Consider the following 23,367-nt stretch of genomic DNA (forward strand, 5'->3'; position numbering starts at 1 on the left):
GACAGAGATTTGAGAGTTCCCAGAGAATAAATCAGAAGAAAGTAGTATTTTGGAAACAAAAGGAATACTGCAGAAGTATAAGGCTGAGAACTACAGCCAGTCGCAATTGGGTAGATACACACTGGCTCTAACTTCTTTCCTAAGAAATCTTGTTTACTTGGGATTCCTTGGCTCTACCCAAGTTGTCAATACACTGTGTACAGAGATTATAGAAATCACTTTTGTTGGTTATGCTATGCCTAGAGATACTCTCTTTAAAGTTTTTTTTTTAATTAATGTAGACACGTATAAAGCGTTTAATGACTGCAGGTGTTTCCAAGGCCTCCTCATTTATGGTATTAATGAGAATCATTATAGAAAGCCAGACTACCAGAGTTTGAATTCTGACTCATCAACTGAATGACCTTGGACAATTAATCTTTAAGAGTCTTTCTTGTCTTTAAAGAGGAAAGTGTCATAATCTTGTGTTGCTTTTTTTCTACTTTATAATAAACTGTTATATGAGTATTATTTTATTCAAGTATACTCTTATCAGAGCCAGCTGTGCTATAGGAATATGAAATACTTAAGCATTAAAATTTCTATTTGAAACCCTCAGACCATGGAGTAACTTGTATTTGAAAAGAGGGCTGACTAAAGAGATACTTCAGTAGATGAGGAAGTCCAGAGAGTTTGCCTATAGTCATCTTGGAAAGTGTTCATTTCCACAGTTGTGTGCAAATGCCCCTATATAGTGAACATTTAGCATATTAAAATATGGCACCACTGTATGGTAGCACTGAAGGTGCAAAGTTGATAGTATTTTATACTTTTTCCTGGAATTTCCAAAGACTTCTTCTATGCTTAATTGTTTTAAGTAGTTTGGACAAATGAAGTAATTCCAGTCTGTTTCTTTGCATTATCAAATAGTTTTTTTTTAATAAAAAGCTATTTATGGAGCAGAGTGCATAATAAGATTATTTATTTAGACTTAGTACGTGTCCATCAAATAAAACTCATTATTAGTAGCTTCATTTATAAGTGGTTCTTATCACCTAAAACTTGTTTTGAAATATTTTCATAAGGGCAATCAGGTGAATCTGAGAAATAGAAAATTTTCTCATCCAATTTCTTTATTTTCTGGTAGAGAACAAGGCTTTGAATTGCTTAATTCATGAAAACAAAGCCGTCTGTATCAAGCTTTGGTGGATTGCTTATTTGTAAGGGCCCTTCTGTGGCACCCACTATCTTTCTGCTATTTTTTGTTGTAAGAAGATGGATTTCTGCATTTAAAAAGTCTTCCCTTGTAAACAATAAAGGGATTTTAATGATTGAGGGGAAACATTGAGAGAAAAATATTTTTAGAGGAATTAGGATATTAAGATTTAACCTTTGAAAGTAATCAGTAAACCTGTACCTGATGATTTCTTCTACAATAGGCATTTTATTTCTATAGACATTCATTTGTTATCACCCTTGAGAATTTTAGAAGTAATTTTGAAAATAGGTTATATGTGTTTTAACAATAGCATCTAGAATTATTTAGAAATGCTTTTATTTTATTTGAAAAATAAATGTATCATTTTCTTACAATGAATATAACAAAAGCTATTTAATAGTAAAGTATAATTTCTTTAAGGTAAATTATAATTATCAGCAATTATCCGGTAGCAGAATAAAAGCAATTATCCGCTGCAACATAGAATTTTTTTAAGATTAGCAACTGTAAGCTACTATGTTTCAAAGATCTAATTGTTTCCCTTTAACGGATTTTCATATTAAATGTCCATGTAAAGCAGATGTTCATTTGCCAGATCTGTTAAATCTCAAGAAGCATGTATCAATGAAACTGTAGTACAAAATAAAACCCTATGAACTTCAGTGAATTTTCCAATGTTCAAGTTTATATTAATGAAGATTTGAAACTTTGGATGTCATATGTCTTCAGTTATGAGAATTTCTTTTCTGAATTAACCAAAGTCTCCTCATGGTTTAGGAATTACTTGAGCAAAGTTAAATGTCTGTTCCTTTACTCATTCATAACACTTTGATTGTTACCAGATACTTTTATGCAGATGATAATGGATACTACTTTTCATTTTATCAAGCTAGTTAGCCTATGCTCTTTAAGTTGGATATGAGTTTTTATAATCATTGCTTTATCATTAAGAGGTGTCTCACTGTATTATTTCCTGTTGCCACTGTAACAAATCACCAGAATACAAATTCATTATCTTATTGTTCTGGATGTCAGAAGTCTAAAATGAGTCTTACAGTGCTAAAAGTCAAGGTATATGTAAGGCTGGTTTCTTCTGCAGGGTTCAGGGGAGAATCTGTTTATTACCTCTCCCATTTTTCAAGTGCCTTCATTTCATGGCTTGCGACCATATTCCAATCTCTGCTTCTGTTGTCACATAGCCTTTTCCTCTTATTTCCTCTTATAAGGACAGTTGTGATTATATTTAGGGCCCACCTGTATAATACAAGCTTATCTCCCCACTTCAAAAATTATTAACTTTGTCACATCTGCCAAGTCCTTTTTGCCATTAACATTCACAAGGATCCAGGAAATGGGACTTAAATATCTTTGGGAACTATTATTCAACCTATCACATTCATCATTTCAACAAGTTAAAAATTACTATTTAAAAAATTCCTATTTTCAGTAGTTTCATAATTATAGTTTAGAACAAGCAAAAAAATTTTAAATTCATTTCATTAAAACATGTGTTTTCATCACTTGTTTCATAAAAATGCCTGTAAAATGCACATTTCAAACATTTATAATATTTCAACACTTGTTATACACAAGCATCTTAATCCAGCCTCAAAAGAATGTTTGGTGGAATGAATGTACTTATTACTTGGTAAGCAGTGTCATGAACAGAGTCTTAATGTTCAGCAAGAGGCATTTAGGATTTTAATTTTGTTTCTACTCATTTGTTAGACACAATACCAAGATTCAAACTACAAATGTTAGACAGTGGTATAATGAAACCTGTGCATTTGTCACCCAACTTCAACAATTATCAACTCATGCCAAGCTTGCTTCATCATTACCTGTTCCATCTTTCATATTATTTTAAAGGAAATCCTAGGTATTATACATACAGACATATAGATATTGTACATATGAAACTTCCTTTAAGACAACCACAATACTTATTATTACATTTAAAAATAAAATTATCAGGGTGCCTGGGTGATGCAGTCAGTTAAGTTGTCCCACTCTTGATTTCAGCTTACATCATATTCTCTAAAGTCTTGAGATCCAGCCCTGTATTGGTGTGGATCCAGTCTGCTTGAGATTCTCTCTCTCCCTCTCCATTTACCCTTCCCCCTAGTCACACGCTCGCACGCTCTCTCTCTAAATAGATAAATCTTTTAAAAATTAAAAAATGAAAATAAAATTACCAATAATTCCTTCATATCATCAATTTTCAAGTGTTCAAACTTTCAGGCTTCCAAATTTCTTGAATGTCATAAATGGTTTGTTTGCTTATAGCTGTTTTATTACCCCTTTAATGTGTAATTTTCTGCATTTTAAAATTCCATCAAGATGGGTTTTTTAATGAAGATTTTTATCATTTGATTATATCCCAGATAATTAGGCATTATCTTAAAGCCATTTTCCAATTATATTCTCCTTTGAAAATTATGTGACTATATTCCCCCCTTGAATTCTTGTAAGTGTCCCCATGCATTTTTCAGGCTCTTTCCTTTTTTTAAAGTACCATATATCCTCACTGCTTATTTCATTTTTATAAAGCACTTTGATGACTCTCTTTGAAGTAGCATTTCTGTTTTCAGGAACTTAGGTTGCAAATAATGGTTATTAGTTTGTAAGTTCCAGTGTTGAGCTATAATATCTAAAGTTCCAACTAAAAGATTGTGTAATTTCTACAATATTTAAGAAAGTAAATCTGTTATATTTTCTTTTTTTCCTCCATAATCTCTTAAATTTTTACATTGACTATGTAGTATTTTTGTTGCAAGGAAAAGCATTTTTAATGTAAAGACAGTGATTTTTTTTCTCATATCCTGTACTGCATTTTTTTAAGAGACATATCTATCTAAAAATGTGATAGAAATAAAGTAGCAGTATACCAGAAAATTAACTATATAGGGCAAGCAGGCTTAAAATTCTTGTTCTGACCTAACCTAATTTCTTAATATTCATGTAGTGTTTCTAGAAAGTATGTCACTGTCCTGTGCAGTTCTTGACCAAAAAGAGTTGATCCTTACTTACCAAAAGCTTGAGTTAAACAACAGTAATGACTTCTTTAATCTTTTCCTAAAACTCCAGCCTGTGTTGGCAATGAGCCTTTTGCCTTGAGCAGATGCTGTGCTGTGTTTCAGGCTGTCACATTTAGAACATCCTTTGAATGTATGTATGTATGCTGAATTAAAATTCCATCCCCAGTAAATATGACAAGATAATGTTGTAAATATACCATGATAGGTTTTCCACTAAGCTTCAAAACCATTTTGAAAAACTGCCATGTTATGTATTTCAGGCGAGTTTTGTGGCATCTGGAAATCGGACAGATATTTCCTTAGATGATCCCAACTTCTGGCAAAAATGGGCTAAAAAGGCAGAAATAGATATAGATGCCATCAATGGCAGAGTAAGTATTTCTTTCCCTTTAAAAAAATTACCTGTTGGGATACTTTGGTAATATTATTATCATATTTTAAGGTATTCAACTGCATATTTACTGAAATAAATTCATCTGCATAAATAAATTGATGTGGGGTATTAGAATGATCACCTATTGAGTCAGACGCTACTTCAATTTAATACCTCGGATATCTGCCATGGTAGGTGGTAATACAGCAAAAGTTTAAATTTGGATATTTATATTCTTAAGATTACAATATGTTTTTCAATTTTTAAAATGTCTTCAAATCCTCAGTTACTTTTATTTTGCTCTTTAACTTTGTTTTCTTGGAGTCTTTTCCCTTTAATGATGATCTAGTCAGATATAAAAGAAGAAAGACTGTCAAGAAAGTGGCAATTTTATTTATTTATTTATTTATTTATTTATATCATAAAATTTCTTTTTTTAATTTTTTTTTTTTTTAGGTTTTATTTATTTATTCATGAGAGACACAGAGGCAGAGACACAGGCAGAAGGAGAAGCAGGCTCCATGCAGGGAGCCCAATGTGGGACTTGATCCCAGGACCTCAGGATCATGCCCTGGGCCAAAGGGAGGTGCTCAACCACTGAGCCACCCAGGCATCCCAAGAAAGTGGGAATTTGTTGTTGTTGTTTTTTTTATTGGAGTTCAATTTGCCAACATATAGCATAACAAACACCCAGTGCTCATCCCGCCAAGTGCCCCCCTCAGTGCCTGTCACCCAGTCACCCCCACCCCCGCACACCTCCCTTTCCACCACCCCTTGTTCATTTCCCAGAGTTAGGAGTCTCTCATGTTCTGTCTCCCTTTCTGATATTTCCCACTCATTTTTTCTCCTTTTGAAAGTGGGAATTTTAAACTTTCTTTTATAACTTCCCTTAGAGTTAAGAAAGGGTGCAGAAGCTTCTACAGTTTGTAGAACCAATAATAACTATTTACTTAAAAAAAACCTCTGTGATTACTTTTATTAGGTATCAATGTTTGTGCAACATCCATTATCAAGATAACAGCTAAATGATAAAAGGAATTTTATATTAAGCATTGATGCATGGGACCTATTTTAACAAATAGCCTTTTAAAATGTAAAAATTTACAGTAAGAAATAACATCACTGACATACATAATCATTACTATTTAATATATTTCAGAAATATAAGTAATTCTATATGAAACAACTAATTTGAAAAGATATTTATAAAACATCATTGTATGTGGCATGTGTATATGTCTAAAACAGCAATGGAATCTTGAAGCCATTATTAAAATTAATAAATTAGTTTAATGAATTAACTGGCTAAAAGATAAATATGCCAGTTAGCCTTCCTAGATATCAGTACTAACAGAAGTAGAAAAATATAATGGAAGAAAACCTCTATTCACAGTAGGAAAAAAAAGATATAAAACATTTAGGGGTATACCTACTGGCAAATGTATATGATTTCAGTAAAGTAAATTATGAAATTTAATTGGAAGATTTGTCAGTTGGAAATTGAAAACTACATATTTTAAACACTTTAAGAATTTATGAACATAGAAATGCAACCCAAATAAAAATGTTAGCAACTTTTTCATATAACCAGGCAATATCTAAAGTTCCTCTGGAAAAATGAATTATCAAGAATGTTAGGGCAGCCCGGTGGCTCAGCGGTTTAGTGCCGCCTTCAGCCCAGGGCGTGATCCTGGAGACCCGGGATCAAGTCTCACGTCAAGCTACCTGTATGGAGCCTGCTTCTCCCTCTGCCTGTGTCTCTGCCTCTCCTCTCTCTCTCTCTTTCTCTCTCTCTCTCTCTCATGAATAAATAAATAAAAATCTTTATAAAAAATTACAAGAATGTTAAATGTAATTTTAGGAACCTGTCTTAAGCAATAATCATACATGTACAGTGATAACGTAGTACAGTGATGCTCATTGCCACGTTTTTGTTTTAGAAAAAACTTGTAAACTAATTCAATCTCTTATGATAGAGGATTAGTACATCCATTTCTGTCTAATGCATTAGGTAAAAATAATCATGTATATTTTTATGTACTACTGACCTAGAAAGAGCTCCAAAAGTCTTAAACTTAAAAAGAAAGGAAGATATAGAACAATGCTTAATATTTGTGATTTTTCAAAAGGATATATTGGGGATCCACAAATATGCATTTGTGTGCTAGTCCAGCTAGAGCCCATTAGGAGTTGAGCACCATTTTCACAATAGAGCTAATATGCAGAAGACAGATCAACCACTGCTTTTATACAGCTTTACGAATTCTGGTGGGTGAGACAGAAGTAAACAAATATGTAAGACAATTGCAGAGAGTGAAGAAAATAGGATAGTCAGATGATAGAGAAGCTGGGAGATACGGAGACAGCATTAAATTAGGTGGTCAGAGGAGTTCACTCTGATGGGACAGCTGTGCTGAGATTGAGTGAGTAGAAAGAGCCAGCAAAGTAAAGACATGAGGAAAATCCTTCAAGGTACAGAGGATGGCAGTGAGCCATTGGTGGAAATAAGCTCCATGTATTCCAGAAATAGAAGCGACATTATGGCAGAATGTGGGTGGTTAATGAGGAGGTGATAAGCAAGGTCAGAGACCGTGGGTATGGGTCATATCATAGGGCCTTGAAGATTACCCTGACAAGTTAAGCACATTATATATAAACTTACATAAGCACGTACTCATTTAATTGTACTTGTAAATTACATTTTCTTATTTATAATTTAAAAAAAAATTTAGAGGTTTTCCAAAAATGAAGTACAGAGAAAACAGACTAGTGTTAAAACATATTAAAATATTATAAAGGAACCATAATTCAAACAACATGATACTGAGAAAAACATATGAAGAGCAAAGAATAAAAGAGCAGAAATTGGGATCCCTGGGTGGCGCAGCGGTTTAGCGCCTGCCTTTGGCCCAGGGCGTGATCCTGGAGACCTGGGATCGAATCCCATGTCGGGCTCCTGGTGCATGGAGTCTGCTTCTCCCTCTGCCTATGTCTCTGCCTCTCTCTCTCTCTCTCTCTCTCTCTGACTATCATAAATAAATAAAAATTTTTTAAAAAAAAGCAGAAATTAAGAAAGAATAGTTTTAATAAAGAAATACTATTAGAGAAAAAGGAATTATATAATAATCATGATTAGGACTGAGAGCAGTGAGAAGACCTTATAATGATATACTCCACACCAAGTAAATTCCAGTTTCTGATGAATTTTTAAAAAATTTTTGAAAGCATGAAAAAAATTAAAAAACTAGATTTCTATTTTATCAAATACTTGGTAGGAAAATATTCTAAATTAGAAATCACAAAGGAGATGATTGGCATACTTAAATATATGAGATTAAGAAGTATGTAATGGAAAATAGAAGGGCAACCAGACTGGTGACATTTATATATGAAAGTTAATACCTTTATTATATGAAAGCTAACATTAAGTGTTCAGAAACACATCAAAATCAGGGGCACCTGGGTGGCTCGGTTGAGCATCCACTTCTTGATTTCAGCTGAGGTCATGATCTTAGAGTCCTGGGATCGAGTCCTACATTAGCCTCCCCACTCAGCATATAGTCTGCTTGAGATTTTCACTTTCCCCCACCCCTCTTCTTGTTCTCTCTCTCTCAAATAAATAAGTAAATCTTTAAAAAAAAAAAATAGGGGAAAGAAAGGAAACATCAAAATCGCAAAAGATCATGGGCAAAAAATGTTTGAAATTTTACTCAGAAAATACAGTTAAGGGTTTTTTTGTTGTTTAAAGAAACTGAGGCAGGGTAAAGGGTTAACTCTTTCTAACTGAAGAAGGCTGATTAACAAATACAGAAGGAATAAGGGAGAAATCTTATCATTGACCTACCACCGTTATAACTGTAGCAGTCAAGATCCATTGATGAATTCTAAATTAGTGGATGAGATTGAAGAAGAAACAGATTTTTTTACATGTTCTCAAAGTATATCTTCCTAACTTAGAAGTTTTTCATTAAAGATAAAAAGCAGGTCAACTTAAAAGTTGTTTTGAGGAGTTGCCTGAGTGGCTCAGTCAGTTAAGTGTCTGCCTTCAGCTCAGGTCATAATCTCGGGGTGCTGGGATTAAGGACTGCATTGGGTTCCCTGCTCAGCGGGGAGTCTACTTCTCCCTCTGCCCCTCTTGAGAGCTTGTGCTCTCTCTCTCTTTCAAATAAAATCTTTAAAAAAAATAAAAGTTGTTTTGAATGAATTAAATTGAATGAACATCATGAGGTTCATATACCTATTACCTTGCTTTTTGTATATGAGTATAAGTCTTTTAGAAAAGCCTAAAACATGTTTCTAGATCTACAAAATGCTTATATCCTTTGACCAGTATTTTCATTCCTGGATATTTTCCCTTTTTGGATTTATCTTTAGGATAAACTTCGATTACAAAGATTTATTTGAGCATTATTTATTCTTTAAAAAAAATTTAAAACAACCTAAACTATGAATTAGGTAAAGAGAAAATTAAAATGCATAAATGTAGTTTAATAATATATTTTATGGTTATTATAGAAGCATAAAACAATAACTTTCATATTAATAATAAAGCTAGATACCAAATTCTTTTCATCTTTTTTTTTTTTTTTTTTAATCTACGATAGTCACACACAGAGAGAGACAGAGAGAGCAAAGACACAGGCAGAGGGAGAAGCAGGCTCCATGCAGGGAGCCTGACATGGGACTTAATACCGGGACTCCAGGATCATGTCCTGGGCTGAAGGCAGGTGCCAAACCACTGAGCCACCCAGCGATCCCCTGTAATAAGGATTTTAAAGAAATATAAAAACTTTTCAGTTGATTTGATAGGTTGATGAAATTGTAATTTCATCAGATTGTAATCTGTTTTCTGGCTTTTTATAATTATCTTTGTACCATTTGAAAGGTGAAAATGTAAAAATGCTGTTGTAAGCAAAATAGGGAAAGGGCCTTCGAGTAATCGCTGTTAAATTTTACAGAACAGCTTGGTTATTGACACTCCAAGAATTAGGAAGCAAACAAGACCCTTTAGTGCCACAAAAGATGAATTGGCTGAATTATCTGAAGCTGAAAGTGAAGGAGATGAAAAGCCCAAACTCCGGAGACCCTGTGACCGTTCCAATGGCTATGGAAGAACTGAATGCTTTAGAGTAGAGAAAAATCTTCTAGTTTATGGGTAAAATACTATTTTTAATGTTTCTTGTTAGTAGTCTGCTACATAAAGCTACAGAAAATATACACTATATTCTTTATTCTTTTTATCTTGTTAGAATCAACAAAATCTGTTTAAAATGCCCTAAATTTATTATGTTTAATGTATATTTATTAGCAAAATAGTGGAGTATTCTTAAATTTTAAATTATAAACATGTCACTGAAGTCAAATTCCTTGTTCTGAGATTTGCATATTCAATAACATAAAATGGATAATCTTGTTATCCATTGCTGAATAATATACACTCGAAATCACTCCACCATAGTTCTGCATTTTACTCATGGGGCAGGCTGGGTGGGGGGGTATCTTTATTAGGTAAATCCTATTAATGACCAGATATGTTTTTTGCAGTTTTCAAGCCTTTTGTCCACAAGTTCTGTTTTACTCTAGAACTTGACTCAATATTAATGTAAATATACCTTTTTAACCAGATGGGGCCGATGGAGAGAAATTCTGTCCCATGGCCGTTTTAAAAGACAGCTGAATGAACATGACGTAGAAATAATTTGCCGAGCCCTCTTAGCATACTGCCTTGTTCACTACCGAGGAGATGAGAAAATTAAAGGCTTCATATGGGATCTTATCACTCCAACTGAAGATGGGCAAACACGAGAGCTACAAAATCATCTAGGTAAGATTCTTGCTTTTCTTAAAATTTATTTTTAGTTATATAGATAGTACATACCACAGTATCTTGTTAAGTATTGAAGCATTACAGATAACATTAAAGAACCCTTAAAGTTCACTCTCAATTCAAGTGCTGACTTAGCAAATACCAACTTATTGATTCGGTTGGGTTGGGTTGTTAGATATGTATCAGTTTGCAGGTTGTTGCCTCAGAACTTCCCATCTGTGTTCATGTAGATCTGTCTCATTTTTAAAACTCCTTTTTAGTAGTTCATAGTAGGAGTAGTCCTTAGTTTATTTAGCATCTGCTTTAATGATTCGCACTTAGGACATTTCTAGTTTTTAGGCAATTGAGAAAGAAAAGTTTTAGTGATTGTCCTGCATTTTTCCTTCTACATGTGACTAAATCTTTCACTAAAATAAATACCAAGAAATGTAATTGTTGAGGTATAGCATCTATACATCCTTAGCACCTAAAATGTAGTGTATGGATTAATAGTATCATTATCTCCTGGAAGCTTCTTAGAAATACAGAATCTTAGGTGTCGGACTTACTGAATCAGAATCAAACTTAAAATGTTTTCATAAATACTTTAATTTGCCACCAAATATGGCTATACCAATTTGCCATTCTGCCAGGGGTATATATAAGTACCTTTTTTTCTACATCCTTTCTAATAGAACATCTTTTCTGCATAAAGTAATTGTTTCATAGCACAAAGTAATTGAATTTTCTGTAAAGATAAAAAAAGATTACTATGCCCTAAAACTTGCATTACAGTTTTGTTCTATTTAATCAACAAATACCTGGTACAGTGCCATGTGCTTCTTGTGCAAGGTACTGAGAAGAGAAGAAAAAACAGGATCCCTGAGCTCATGAACTTTGTATTCTGGCCAGGTAGACAGACATAATAAGAAAGTAGATAATTACAGAATGTGATAAGTACTGTGAAGTAATAAAGTGCTTAGATGGAGAAGAACAGAAAGCACCTATTTTGGATTAGGGTGGTCACTGGAGGCTGTCTTAATAGAGGGGCAGTGAAATTAGTAATATGAAGAGTGGACCTCTGGTAAAGAAGGAAGACTAACACAAATGTAATTTCACTCTTCCTTGAAACCCCACTTACATGTCAATAAAGAGAAAGAAAATAAGGCATTATGCTTGATAAATTCTACAGATAGAAGTCTTAGTTTCTTCAATAAACAAATAGGGGGTGGATAGACAGGCTATCTATAAACCAGTGGTTCTGAACCAGACATGATTTTGTGCCCAGTCCTGCCACCATTCAGGGCGTTACTGCTTTGAGCATGTCACTAGCATCTAGTAGGTAAAGGTCAACAGGGCACAGACAGCCCACCACAGTGAAGAACTATGCAGCTCAAAATATCAATAGTGCTGAGATTGAAAACCCTGTTATATAGCCTCAAAGATTTGTAAGTCCTCAACCAGTTGTAGTGCGGGGGCCTGATTTGGTTCCTGGCCAAAGCAAACAACCCAGGGGATTTTTTTTCTTATCTTTATTAGATAATAGTAAATTTGAATATCAAATATTAAGGAAGTATTATTGCATTTCTTGGAGCTGATAATGGTATTTAAGAGGAGACCTTTTCCATATCACTGAAAGATACTCAGGTATTTATTAATAAAATGACTGAGGTCTTAGACAAAATAATATGAAAGGTTGAGGAGGGAACAGGGTAGGTATTGATGAAAAAAAATTGGCCATGAGCTGATAATTATTAAAGTTGGATGATGGGACATAGTGATCCATCATATTATTCCATCTATTTTTGAATATGCTTAATTCCATAATTAAAAAATAAATAGGCATAAACCCTCAAAAGAAGAGAGAGAGTGGGAAAGGAAATAGCAACACAATTTTGGAAGAAAATAGATGAGTGTCTACTAACTCAGCCAACAAGAGAAAGCTAAATTCTCAGATCAGCAGTAGGAAAAGGCAACAACCAACCCATGTGCTTCACAGATTATCCAAAAGTTTCAATTTGTGACACATCAGGAACCTCTGAAAGGCATGAAGGACAGAGATTTTGACTAGAAGTTGTTTAAAGAGAGTTTTTTTTAAGATTTTATTTATTTTATTTATTTATTCATGAGAGACATGAGAGGCAGAGGGAGAAGCAGACACCATGAGGGAGCATGATGTTGATCCCAGGATTCCAGGATTCCAGTATCACACCCTGGGCTGAAGGCAGATGCCCAGCCACTGAGCCATCCAGGGATTCGCTTAGAGTTCAGATTGCCAAACACCCTCTTCAACCCTGTGTAGCCAAAATGAAGAATGATTGAAAGTTTATTCTCTAGTGGCAGCTGGGTGGCTCAGTCCACTAAGTGTCTCACTCTTGGTTTTGGCTCTGCTCGCCATCTCAGGGTCATGAGATCGAGCCCCACATCAGGCTCCATGCTGGGTGTGGAGCCTGCTTACGAGTGAAGAGGACTGGACTATAGGATGATATGAGTAATAACACAGAACAGAGTACAATTTAAGGTGGAAGGCATTAATAAGGATCAAAAAGAGACTACACAATAATAAAAATGACCCATAACTAAATAAAGATATAACAAGGGGTGCTGGCCTGCCCCTTCCCTCCAAAAAAGAAAAAATAAGTATAAGCTTTATACATAAAACAGTCTCAAAATAATAAATGCAAAATTGTCAAAATTTTAAGAAAAAATGGGCAAGTCCACATTAAGCTTCTATTTATCATTGTGGTGAAACTCCTAGCTGGTAGAATACAGCAAGGAAAAGATATATGAGATAAGAATTGAAAGTAATCAAAAGTATATTTTTAGTAATTGTTAAAAATTATAAGTGAAACAACTCTACATCATTGAAGATTAATAGGTAAGCAGTGGTATATATGTAATAATAGTCATACAATAGATTTTTATACCACGGTTGATATAAATTATATTCTCCTGAGTCAGCAAGTATAAATCTCAAAAAAAAAAAAAAAACAAAGCAATCAATAAATTGCAGAATTGCATTTGTAGTATAACATCTGAAAACTTAAATACTAAATATTTCTCCAACCTGTGAGTACAAACAAGCATAGAATGACAAGACAAATTCAGAGTACTGGTTATCTCTGGGAAGGAAGAAGTAAATTGGACTTCAGTATGCTACTTATTTCCTTTAATGAAAAACCGACCAAATATGGAATATGTAAAGATTAAGAGTAGGAATACCTTGTTGTATTTTTGAAATATTTCAGGAGTGCCTGGGTGACTCACTCAATTAACTGTCCAACTCTTGATTTCAGCTCAGGTCATGATCTCATGGGTTGTGAGATTGACCCCCTCATTGGGCTCCATGCTCAGTTCTCTCCTTGAGGGTTCTCTCCCTGTGCCCCTCTCTCCACTTGCACTCGTTCTCTTTCTCTCTCAAATAAATAAATCTTAAGAAAGAAAAGAAAGATAGATTTCAGAGGCATCTGGCTGGCTCAGTCAGTGGAGCGTGTGACTGTCGATCTTGGAGTTTTAAGTTCAAGCTCCACATTGAGTGCAGAAATTACTTAAAACCTTACAGAAAAAAAAATATTTCACAAAAGTGTCAAAACAAATTTAGCTCTCTTAAACAAGAACCCACAAAGACTACACCTAATCCAGTTTTGAAAATCAAGAAGGCAAAACTTACTATTTTATAACTAGGGAAGCTAAAAGTAAAGCCTAGCAGGTTGGAGCTTTTGGTTTTTACATTTGGGGGAAAAAATAATGAGTTTTGGAACAAAAAGTAAGAGTGATCAATTTCAGATACAGAATTGGTGGGTACTTGGGGGAATTGTTAATATGCATATACAATCATCACGTTGACTTCCCTTGCCTTTGGGTCAGTATTGTTAACCATTAATATTTTAAAGATCTCAGTATAGCCTGCACAGGCTTCTAAAGTCTCCAGAAATTTCTTGCATTGAAAAAGTGTTTCAAATTCCAAAACTTTACACAATTTATCGCTGATTTCATGTGTCCTTCTCTTTTAACAGGCCTATCAGCCCCTGTGCCCAGAGGTCGAAAAGGGAAGAAAGTAAAAACTCAAACAAGCTCATTTGATATACAGAAAGCAGAATGGCTTCGAAAATACAATCCTGAACAGCTACTTCAAGATGAAGGATACAAAAAACATATAAAACACCACTGTAATAAGTAGGTAGTAGGGTATTTTTAACACAACTCGCTAAAACTTTATATTTCTGAATTTATTAAAAATCTTTAAGCATGCTGATTTTGAGTACAGAGACAGTGTGGTCTAGGACCAATCCTAATCTTAATCTTACAGGGTATCCTTCAGCAAATCATGGTACCTCTTGTGTCACTGTTTTCATCAACAGAGAGAGAAATAAAACTGGCCTCCAAATGATCTCATTATATCTTACTTGGATATTAAATTATGATGATTGTGAAGATTTTGGAGAAACCTATTTTACTATATATGGTAGTAATGAGACTTATTTAATCAGAGTAATTATTATTTAATTATAAAAATTCTGTATACAAATTCTTTTCCAATTTTAACCTCATGGATGAATTTTCTTTAATGATTAATATCTTTGTGTCTTTTGATTTCTTTTCCCTCATTTTTAGGGTTTTGCTTCGTGTGAGAATGCTGTATTATCTAAAGCAAGAAGTCATTGGAAATGAGTGTCAGAAAGTATTTGATGGAGTTGATGCAAGGTAAATTAAATAACCTGTTTATATTCTCAGTTATATAATGAGGCAAAAGTTATAGGACCAGAAAATTGTACATTAAGTGGCTCCTTATTCAGTGAAGTTCACAAAATTCCACCACATGTAGAGAATTCACCCTTGCCAATTTTTGCCTTTCCTCCATTAGTCTCAATCTTTGGCTCTGTCACTAAAAGCTATAATAATCATAACAGCAGTTAGGAGTAAGCTTCCTGCTGCCAGATCTAAAACTTAACCTTTCTATGCTCATTCTTTTCTTCCCCCTATTCCAGTGGAAGAGGTTGTATGGCGACTGACTTTTATATCCACATGTGATCCATCCGATGCCCTGGTCTCTCAGTTCCTTATTCTGCTTCTCCTTTCTTCTAGAAATGCTGTTTTTATTTTTACCTTTTTTTCTTTTCTGAGATGCTGTCTTCTGTAGGCATTCATGCAACTGTACCCACCTGTTGTCCTTTTTCCTCAGTGGTCTTTTCCTCTTCGTGTACCTTTGTGAGCTCTTACATTGGATTAGCCAGGAGCTCTGCCCTCAGCTCTTTCTTGTCTACACTCTCCTTAGGTAAGCTCCTGCAGTCGCAGCATACCAAGTCTCAAGAAACGGATGACTCTCAGACTTGCATGTTTCATTCCAGAGCTCTAACCTTAGAGAGCTGCCTCCCAGCATTTGCACTTGAAAGTCTAGTTGACATCTTTAAACTTTCCCTGGCTCTCCAAATCTTTTTTTTTTAAAAGATTTTATTTTATTTATTCATAAGAGACACAGAGAGAGAGGGGGGGGGGCAGAGACAAAGGCAGAAGGAGAAGCAGGCTCCATGAAGGGAGCCTGATGTGGGACTCGATCCGGGATCTCCAGGATCATGCCCTGTGAAGGCAGCACTAAACAGCTGAGCCACCCAGGCTGCCCCAAATCTTCTGCCTCCGACCCTTTCCTCCCACATTTCCACACACAGGCCTTTTCCATTCTGCTAAATGTACCACCCAGTTGCTTGGTGGCCATTCTTAATTCCTCTCTTCCTCTTACACCTCTCAGGAAGATCTGTGAGCTCAACAAATTACAGCATATGTCCAAATCTGAACACTTATCACCACATCCTCTGCTAAATCTCTAGCACAAAGCACCACTACGCCACGTTTAGACATTTGCAGTGGCCTCCTAATTAGATCTCTCTCTCTACAGACTGACCTTCACACAGTAGCCAGAGTGATCTTTCTAAAGCAAAAATCAGGCCACGGTGTTCCTCTCCTTCAAACTTTCCTGGTGCTTCTCATTTCTCTTAGAATAAAGTCCACAGTTCCTATGGCTCTACATCACTCATGACCTCTTCCTTTGTTCTGTCCCTCACTCATGATACTGCAGCCACACTGGGTTTTTGTTTCTCCAGCATATCAGGCTTACTCTGCTTTCTGCCTCCTGGTACACTCTTGCACCTCATCTTCCACAGAACTGTCTCTTCAAATTTTACAGGTCTAGACTCAAGTTTTACCACCTCCCAGAGGCCTTCCCTGGCCTCTGTAGCTAAAGCAGCCTACCAGTCACTTACTACTGCTTAACCTTATTTTATCTCATTCATGATGCCTATTACTATTAAAAGTATGTTTATTTGTACACCTTTCTCTTTCCATTACAGTTTAAGCTGCTTAAAGGTTAAATATGCTGTTTTATTGATCTTTATTTTCACAACCCAAAAAATATTTGTTGACTAGGTGACTCCCCTTTTCTCTTCGCCTAACAGGATCTAATCCATTTGTGATTTCCCAGGAACTATGTTCTGCAAATTTCCCCTACATTTTCTGCTTTCATTAACCTCCCCCTCTCTGGATTCTCATTTGAATTTTCACATCTTCACATCTCCCTCAGACACTGACACACACAGACAAACACAAACAACACTTTCGTACCTAGCATCTCATCTCACTATTTTATGGTTATTCTCCTTGATTTCACAGCCAGACTTCTGCGTTTGTATCTCCTTTTTCTCCTCTCCGATTTCTGATGTACTCCCCACCCCCCACAGTTCAGCCTTTACCCCTCATTCCACCACCACCTCCAAGAAATCCCCCCCAGCATGCTTGCTGCTAAACCCATGGATATATCATAATGTTTATCTTACTTTACCTTTTTCTTTTAAGATTTATTTATTTGAGAGGGAGAGAGTGGGGAGGAGGGGTAGAGGGAGAGAATTTTCAAGCAGAGTCCAGCTGAGTGCAGAGCCTGACGTGGAGCTCAGTCCAACAACCCAAGCTGAAGCCAACAGCCAGACGCTCAACCAACTAGGCCACCCAGGTGCCCCTGTCCTACTTTACCTTTACTGACTGCTCCCTTCTTCAAATGCTTTTGTAATAGCATTCACCTGCAGATGTTCTTTTTTAGCTTTCTGCTCGCTGCTTTCCTAGCTCCTCTTCAGGCTATCTCTGAAATGTCTTCTCAGGGATGCTCTCTTCTTGTCACCTCCTTTTCCTGAATGCTGTCATCTTTTCTGTGGCATCAGTTCTTATTTCTATACTCTACTTGCACACCTATTCCAGCTCACATGTTTCCTCTGAATTTCAGATCCACATCTCTCACGTGTGCCATGATTACTAATGCCTCCAGGCCTTTGCAGTCTTTCAGAACATTTCCTCTCCCATTTTCCTCCATTCTCCCCCACTCACTGCTCAGCTCGGCTCAGCCTTTCCTGGCCTCTTAAGTCTGGGTCAGGCATATATCCCAAATGCTCCATCACAGAGCTCACTATGCAGGGGTGCAGGTACCTCTTCACAAGGGCAGGGAGTGACTGCCTTATTATTGCTATTATTAGCACATAAGGAATGCTGTTTGAATGAATGATCTAGCCTGGAGAAGTTAAAGGTGGCTTTATGCAAGAGGAAGCACATGAACTGAGTCTTCAGAAACAGAAATCAACAACGGGAGCACATGCAGCATATTATATTCCTTTCCCTAGCAGTTAACAAACATTTAACATGCATTTGGCCCTTAAACTGGAACGCTGGGTAGGTATATGCTCTTTACAAGCAGGAAATCTTTCCAGCTCTGGTGATTATCACAGTGTTTTGGGCTTAAAATGCCACCTGATGGTTGGTGAGGGGAATTACCTGACCCTCTTATTTTCTTTTCCTCTTCATCTTTTGGTTCTTATGCTTTCGTTAGTCCTGGTCAGGAAATCAATCAAAAATAAATATCTTCATTAACTGTATTTTCCCTCATCATTTCTTCAGTTTTCATTGTATCACAGGAAAATCATTCTTTTTCTATTTTCCTACATTAAGCTAGAAAACTATTGATTGCAACCCTTCTGTTTTTAAGAAAAATTAGAGGTAATTAGATATTCAGTTAAGTGCAGAAAACTTTCTTTAAGAATCTAGAGAGGGATCGGATCCCTGGGTGGCGCAGCGGTTTGGCGCCTGCCTTTGGCCCAGGGTGCGATCCTGGAGACCCAGGATCGAATCCCACGTCGGGCTCCCGGTGCATGGAGCCTGCTTCTCCCTCTGCCTGTGTCTCTGCGCCTCTCTCTCTCTCTCTCTCTCTGTGACTATCATAAATTTAAAAAAAAAAAAAAAGAATCTAGAGAAATGTGTCCATCCTTTTCTCCATATTCCTTGGGTTAAAAACTGTTTGCTGGCAAAACACTTAGGAAAAATAAAAAGTAATTTTCTATCTATTTATCATGTTTTATTTACTTTTAAGACTTGTAAAAGTCTTTTGTTTCTATTACCATTGTCCTTTATTTCCACTATATTAGTATTTTCCACTGTATTAGTAAATATCAGGTTCTTGTGGACTAGCTCAGGAACATATTGACTATCAGTTTATTGCTATATGATAAGTTCTTTTGAGTTCCCAGACAGTGAGCTTACAAATGAACTTTTGCTACACAACTTAATTGTAAGTAGGAAACTTCAAATTTTTTCAAAACAATAGGCTTTTGTTTATTAACTTATGAAATTTTGATGCTAAGACAAGGAGATGAAATTCTGCTTAATTTTGTTATGTTTTGTTATATCTCTGATTCCTTGAAAACTGATAATTCACAAATATCAAATAGGGAAACTCTCAACTAGAAAATTTGATTTCCCAAGGTAATTTATCCTATCCAGTCTCCAATATTTATTTATTGGGGCACCTGGGTGACTCAGCCAGTTAATCGTCTGCCTTCAGCTCGGGTCATGATCTCAGTGTCCTGGGATCAAGCCCCGCGTCGGCTCTCCCTCTTCCTCTCCCCCTCCCCCTGCTTGTGCTCTCTTTTTCTCTCAAATAAATAAACTCTTTTTAAAATTTTTTTTTATCTGAGGTAGATGCAGTGTAGAGGGAGGAGTAAAGCGGACTCCCCATTGAGCTCAGAGCCTCACGTGAAACTTGATCCCACCACCTGAGATCCTGACCTGAGCCAAAATCGAGTCCGATGCTTAACTAATCAAGCCACCCCAATGCCCCTCTACCTTCTTTGTTGAGTAAAATATAAGAATGATGCGTGTGTGTTTAAAAATTAATGATATTTGTTCGATAATTATTGTCAGATGTTAGTGATCTGCTAGGCTGAGGGAGACAGTGGCTTGAATCATTATGTAAAGAAGTAAATGTTTCAGTCCTTCCATGCGTGGCATGTTTTAATTTTTAGCAGTGATGTATGTGTTACTTATAAAAAGTTTCTGGGAAAATAATAATTTCAAATGATAAGCAAAGGAAGTTATGTTTGCAGAATTGTTGAGTGCTCTTTAGTAGTTGTTTCATACTCATGAAAACAGCCAAATTACCAAAGCATCATGGATTTATTATAGTTTTCTTACTTTATCATATTGTCATTTTTAGGCATGATATTTATATACAGCATAAAAATAGCACTCTGAGTATTTTAGTCAAATTATGAATCAAAAACTTGCCATGTTCCTTCACTTGTAAGCAGTGCTTAATTTTTCAGTGGCATATTCTTACCAATAGCAGTCTAGAAAATATATAATTTGTTTTGAAGCCTAAAGCAGTTAATTTGCCCTTCCAGAGCCTCAGGCTCCTCATACACAAAATGAAATAGTTGAGCCAGCTGATTTTTGTCAATTTGTTTGCTGACAAAAGATTCTACTTTCCCATAAAATGCTTTGTTTATATCTGAAGGAAATCAGTAGAAAGAATGATTCTTTAAGAGTAAATAAAGTAAACCTTAAAAAAAGATTCAGTAAACCTATTGAAAAATGTCTTTTGTTGAGTTTAAGGATATTAATTCATTTTTTGGTAATTTTGTTGGTGCTGTACAATTTTGTAATTTTAATTGGTGATAATCGTGGAAAATTTTTTTAAAAATCAAGGAAATAAAATCTTAACCTCTTTTTCTTAAAAATCGTAATGCTGGGACGCCTGGTTGGCTCAGCAGTTTGGCTCCTGCCTTGGAGCTCCAGGATCGAGTGCCACACCAGGCTCCCGGCATGGAGCCTGCTTCTCCCTCTGCCTGTGTTTCTGCCTCTTTCTCTCTGTGTCTCTCATGAATAAATAAATAAAATCGGGATCCCTGGGTGGCGCAGCGGTTTGGCGCCTGCCTTTGGCCCAGGGCGCGATCCTGGAGACCCGGGATCGAATCCCGCATCGGGCTCCCAGTGCATGGAGCCTGCTTCTCCTCTGCCTGTGTCTCTGCCTCTCTCTCTCTCTCTGTGACTATCATAAATAAATAAAAAAATTTTAAATAAATAAATAAATAAATAAAATCTTAAAAAAAAAAAAGGTAATGCTTTTTACAAGCTAGGTAAAATCTGCCTCCTCTTTGACTTGTTTGTAATTATTCATAGTGCCATATCATGATTTTTTTTTAAGTGACATTGATGTTTGGGTCCCAGAACCAGACCACTCAGAAGTTCCTGCTGAATGGTGGGATTTTGATGCTGATAAGTCACTTCTTATTGGAGTTTTTAAACATGGTAAGTGAGAAGTAAAGTAGGTAGTCCTCTTCTGTGTATAATGTGATTCAACTAGTTCTCAGTTTAACGATTCCCAACTATAGCTTCATTCCGGTAACACTGATGCTATTATACATATCATGGAGAGCACACAACACCAAATTATGTGTCCATCACTACACTTCTTCATGAAAAGGCTGGCATACATGACCTGCCCCCTCCTGAACAGAGGTCTTACTAACTTCCCCTCAGGAAGAGTTCGTGTAAAGTTTGTTGTATGATCAGTTTTCCTCTTTTTCATTTTAACTGATAAATTTAATATAAATTTTTAAATATACCTATGCCAAATCATGTAATATTTATGATAATTTCCAGAAAATCTGCTTTACCCTGTAGTTTTTAATATATGGTTCCTTTAGTCCAGGAACATCATCCACTATAAATATGAGGAATGCTTATATTCATACACCTTTTTTCTTTTTATCCTTTTCACTTTCTAATTGGTGATCTCCCTCCCCCCCAACCCAGGTTATGAAAAATATAACACTATCCGAGCAGACCCAGCATTATGCTTCTTGGAAAGAGTGGGAAAACCTGATGAGAAAGCAGTTGCTGCTGAACAGAGGGCAAATGATTATATGGATGGGTATGTGCACTTCAGAGACATGATTTTTTTCATATAGCTCTATCAGCAGCAGCATATTCTGTTGGTGATGTTTATCTTTAAATAATGTAGTAGTAAGACAATTGGAGTTTATAATCTAAAAGAGTTAACAAAACTCTAATAAATTAGAATTTTTCCAGTGGTGTGATCAAAGAAGAGACTCCACCTGCCCTATACCCATTCTTGTGGTGAGTCCTTCATTTTTCCATTATCAGTCATGGCCATTAAAGCCATACAATTCTAAGGGCATAGAGAGAAGAAACTAAGAATATTACAATTGAAGAGAAATAGGATGTTTTTTCGTTTTATCTGTTATAAGGTCTTTACTATCTTTGTTTTCTTACCAAAAGATAAAAGTAAGGGACTGTTGTTGAGGTTAATATTGCACATTTAAAAGTGAACTTGGTAGTAAGACTCAATTAGAAGTAGCTTTCTTCTGACTTGCCACATAACTACGTTCATGCTGTGGCTTGGCTGGCTCCTCAGGCTAACGAACAGAGATTTCAGTACAAAATCACATTAAAACGTCCTTCCCACAAGACTCTCATTTGTCCTGTCAAGAGAAAGTTTATGTCCAGCATGACAATTCTAGTATCTGTTGGTATTTTAACAGGGATGTGGAAGATCCAGAATACAAACCTGCCCCAGCTATCTTTAAAGATGATATAGAGGTATGCTTTGGATCCTATTTTAAAATCCTCAATTCTTTTTTTTTTTAATCCTCAATTCTTATTCCATGATTTCTTTTGTTTGCTTTTTCTTTTGTGTGTTTTTTCCTTCATATGTTTTCCTTATACATGATTCTCTTCTTCAGAAGATTAGCTAAGTTAGTGAACCACTTGGGTTGACAGATACCACAAGTAGTCCTTCAGAATATGCCCGATCTCCCTTCTAGACAAGCTGGAGGCTGGGGTGGACATATGGATGAAATGGAGCTTTCCCACATGCTGCACTACTAGGATCTAAGAAGCACAGTGTCAGGGGAAAAACCAGAAGTAGATACTCAAAGTACACAGCAACAGATAGAAACTATACCTACATAAAGGGTTTAAAATAGAGGGTAGGGCCTAGAGGAATTCTGAGCTGTTCTAAGTGTTCTGTTTATAGAAAGTCAAAAGGAAGAAGCTGAGTTAGGTGAAAATATAGAAGATAGTCTGTGGAGTAGAGAAAGGATGTGGAAAGGGATGAGAGATTCTGTAATACTTATCAAGGCGTGGAGACGACTAGATGGTGCTGTAACTGTCAGGTAAGGTGTGCTGGTCTCAGTGGCCAAGGGGCTTAGATATTGATGCCTGTGTGAGGACTAGAGAGGGTCCAGGCCTGTGTGTGGCAGTGAGAACAGAGACCCTGCATAGAATGAGAACCCTCAGAGAGCAGTACTGCCTGACAAACACATAGGGAAACAGCAAGGAAATTTATCTCCATGAGGGTGCTGGCTAGGGAAAAAAATTGTTTGCTTTGAGAATTCATAGCCAGAGGCCTGCTTTCTCTTGAGCTTACTGGTTTTTTTATATCCTCTGCATGATCCAAGAACTCTTGAGCCAATAAAATGTAATATGGAAAGGTTCCAGGTTAGTAATACCCCTGAGGTACCTAGTAGAAACAAAAAGAAAAAGAGTTGTGGAAGAATCAGCTTCAGTGTAGACTGTACTTGAGTCCTGAAGATAAAAGCCCTCCATAAAATGAAGACAA

The 23,367-nt window shown here is 36.0% G+C and overlaps 1 protein-coding gene across 13 annotated transcripts in view; it reads left to right on the forward strand.

Annotated features, from left to right (window-relative positions):
- CHD9 (chromodomain helicase DNA binding protein 9) overlaps positions 1-23,367 on the forward strand; it is a 221,508-nt gene that overhangs the window by 162,978 nt on the left and 35,163 nt on the right. For all 13 annotated transcript variants that reach the window (XM_055330958.1, XM_055330956.1, XM_055330963.1 and 10 more), the window contains 8 exons: positions 4,497-4,607; positions 9,568-9,764; positions 10,234-10,433; positions 14,432-14,591; positions 15,030-15,119; positions 20,929-21,032; positions 21,540-21,657; positions 22,289-22,346. In XM_055330958.1, the coding sequence (XP_055186933.1) occupies positions 4,497-4,607; positions 9,568-9,764; positions 10,234-10,433; positions 14,432-14,591; positions 15,030-15,119; positions 20,929-21,032; positions 21,540-21,657; positions 22,289-22,346 (1,038 nt within the window). The remainder of the gene's footprint in view (positions 1-4,496; positions 4,608-9,567; positions 9,765-10,233; positions 10,434-14,431; positions 14,592-15,029; positions 15,120-20,928; positions 21,033-21,539; positions 21,658-22,288; positions 22,347-23,367) is intronic.

Source organism: Nyctereutes procyonoides, unplaced genomic scaffold, assembly GCF_905146905.1.
Source record: "Nyctereutes procyonoides isolate TBG_1078 unplaced genomic scaffold, NYPRO_anot_genome, whole genome shotgun sequence".
Taxonomy (NCBI): Eukaryota; Metazoa; Chordata; class Mammalia; order Carnivora; family Canidae; genus Nyctereutes; species Nyctereutes procyonoides.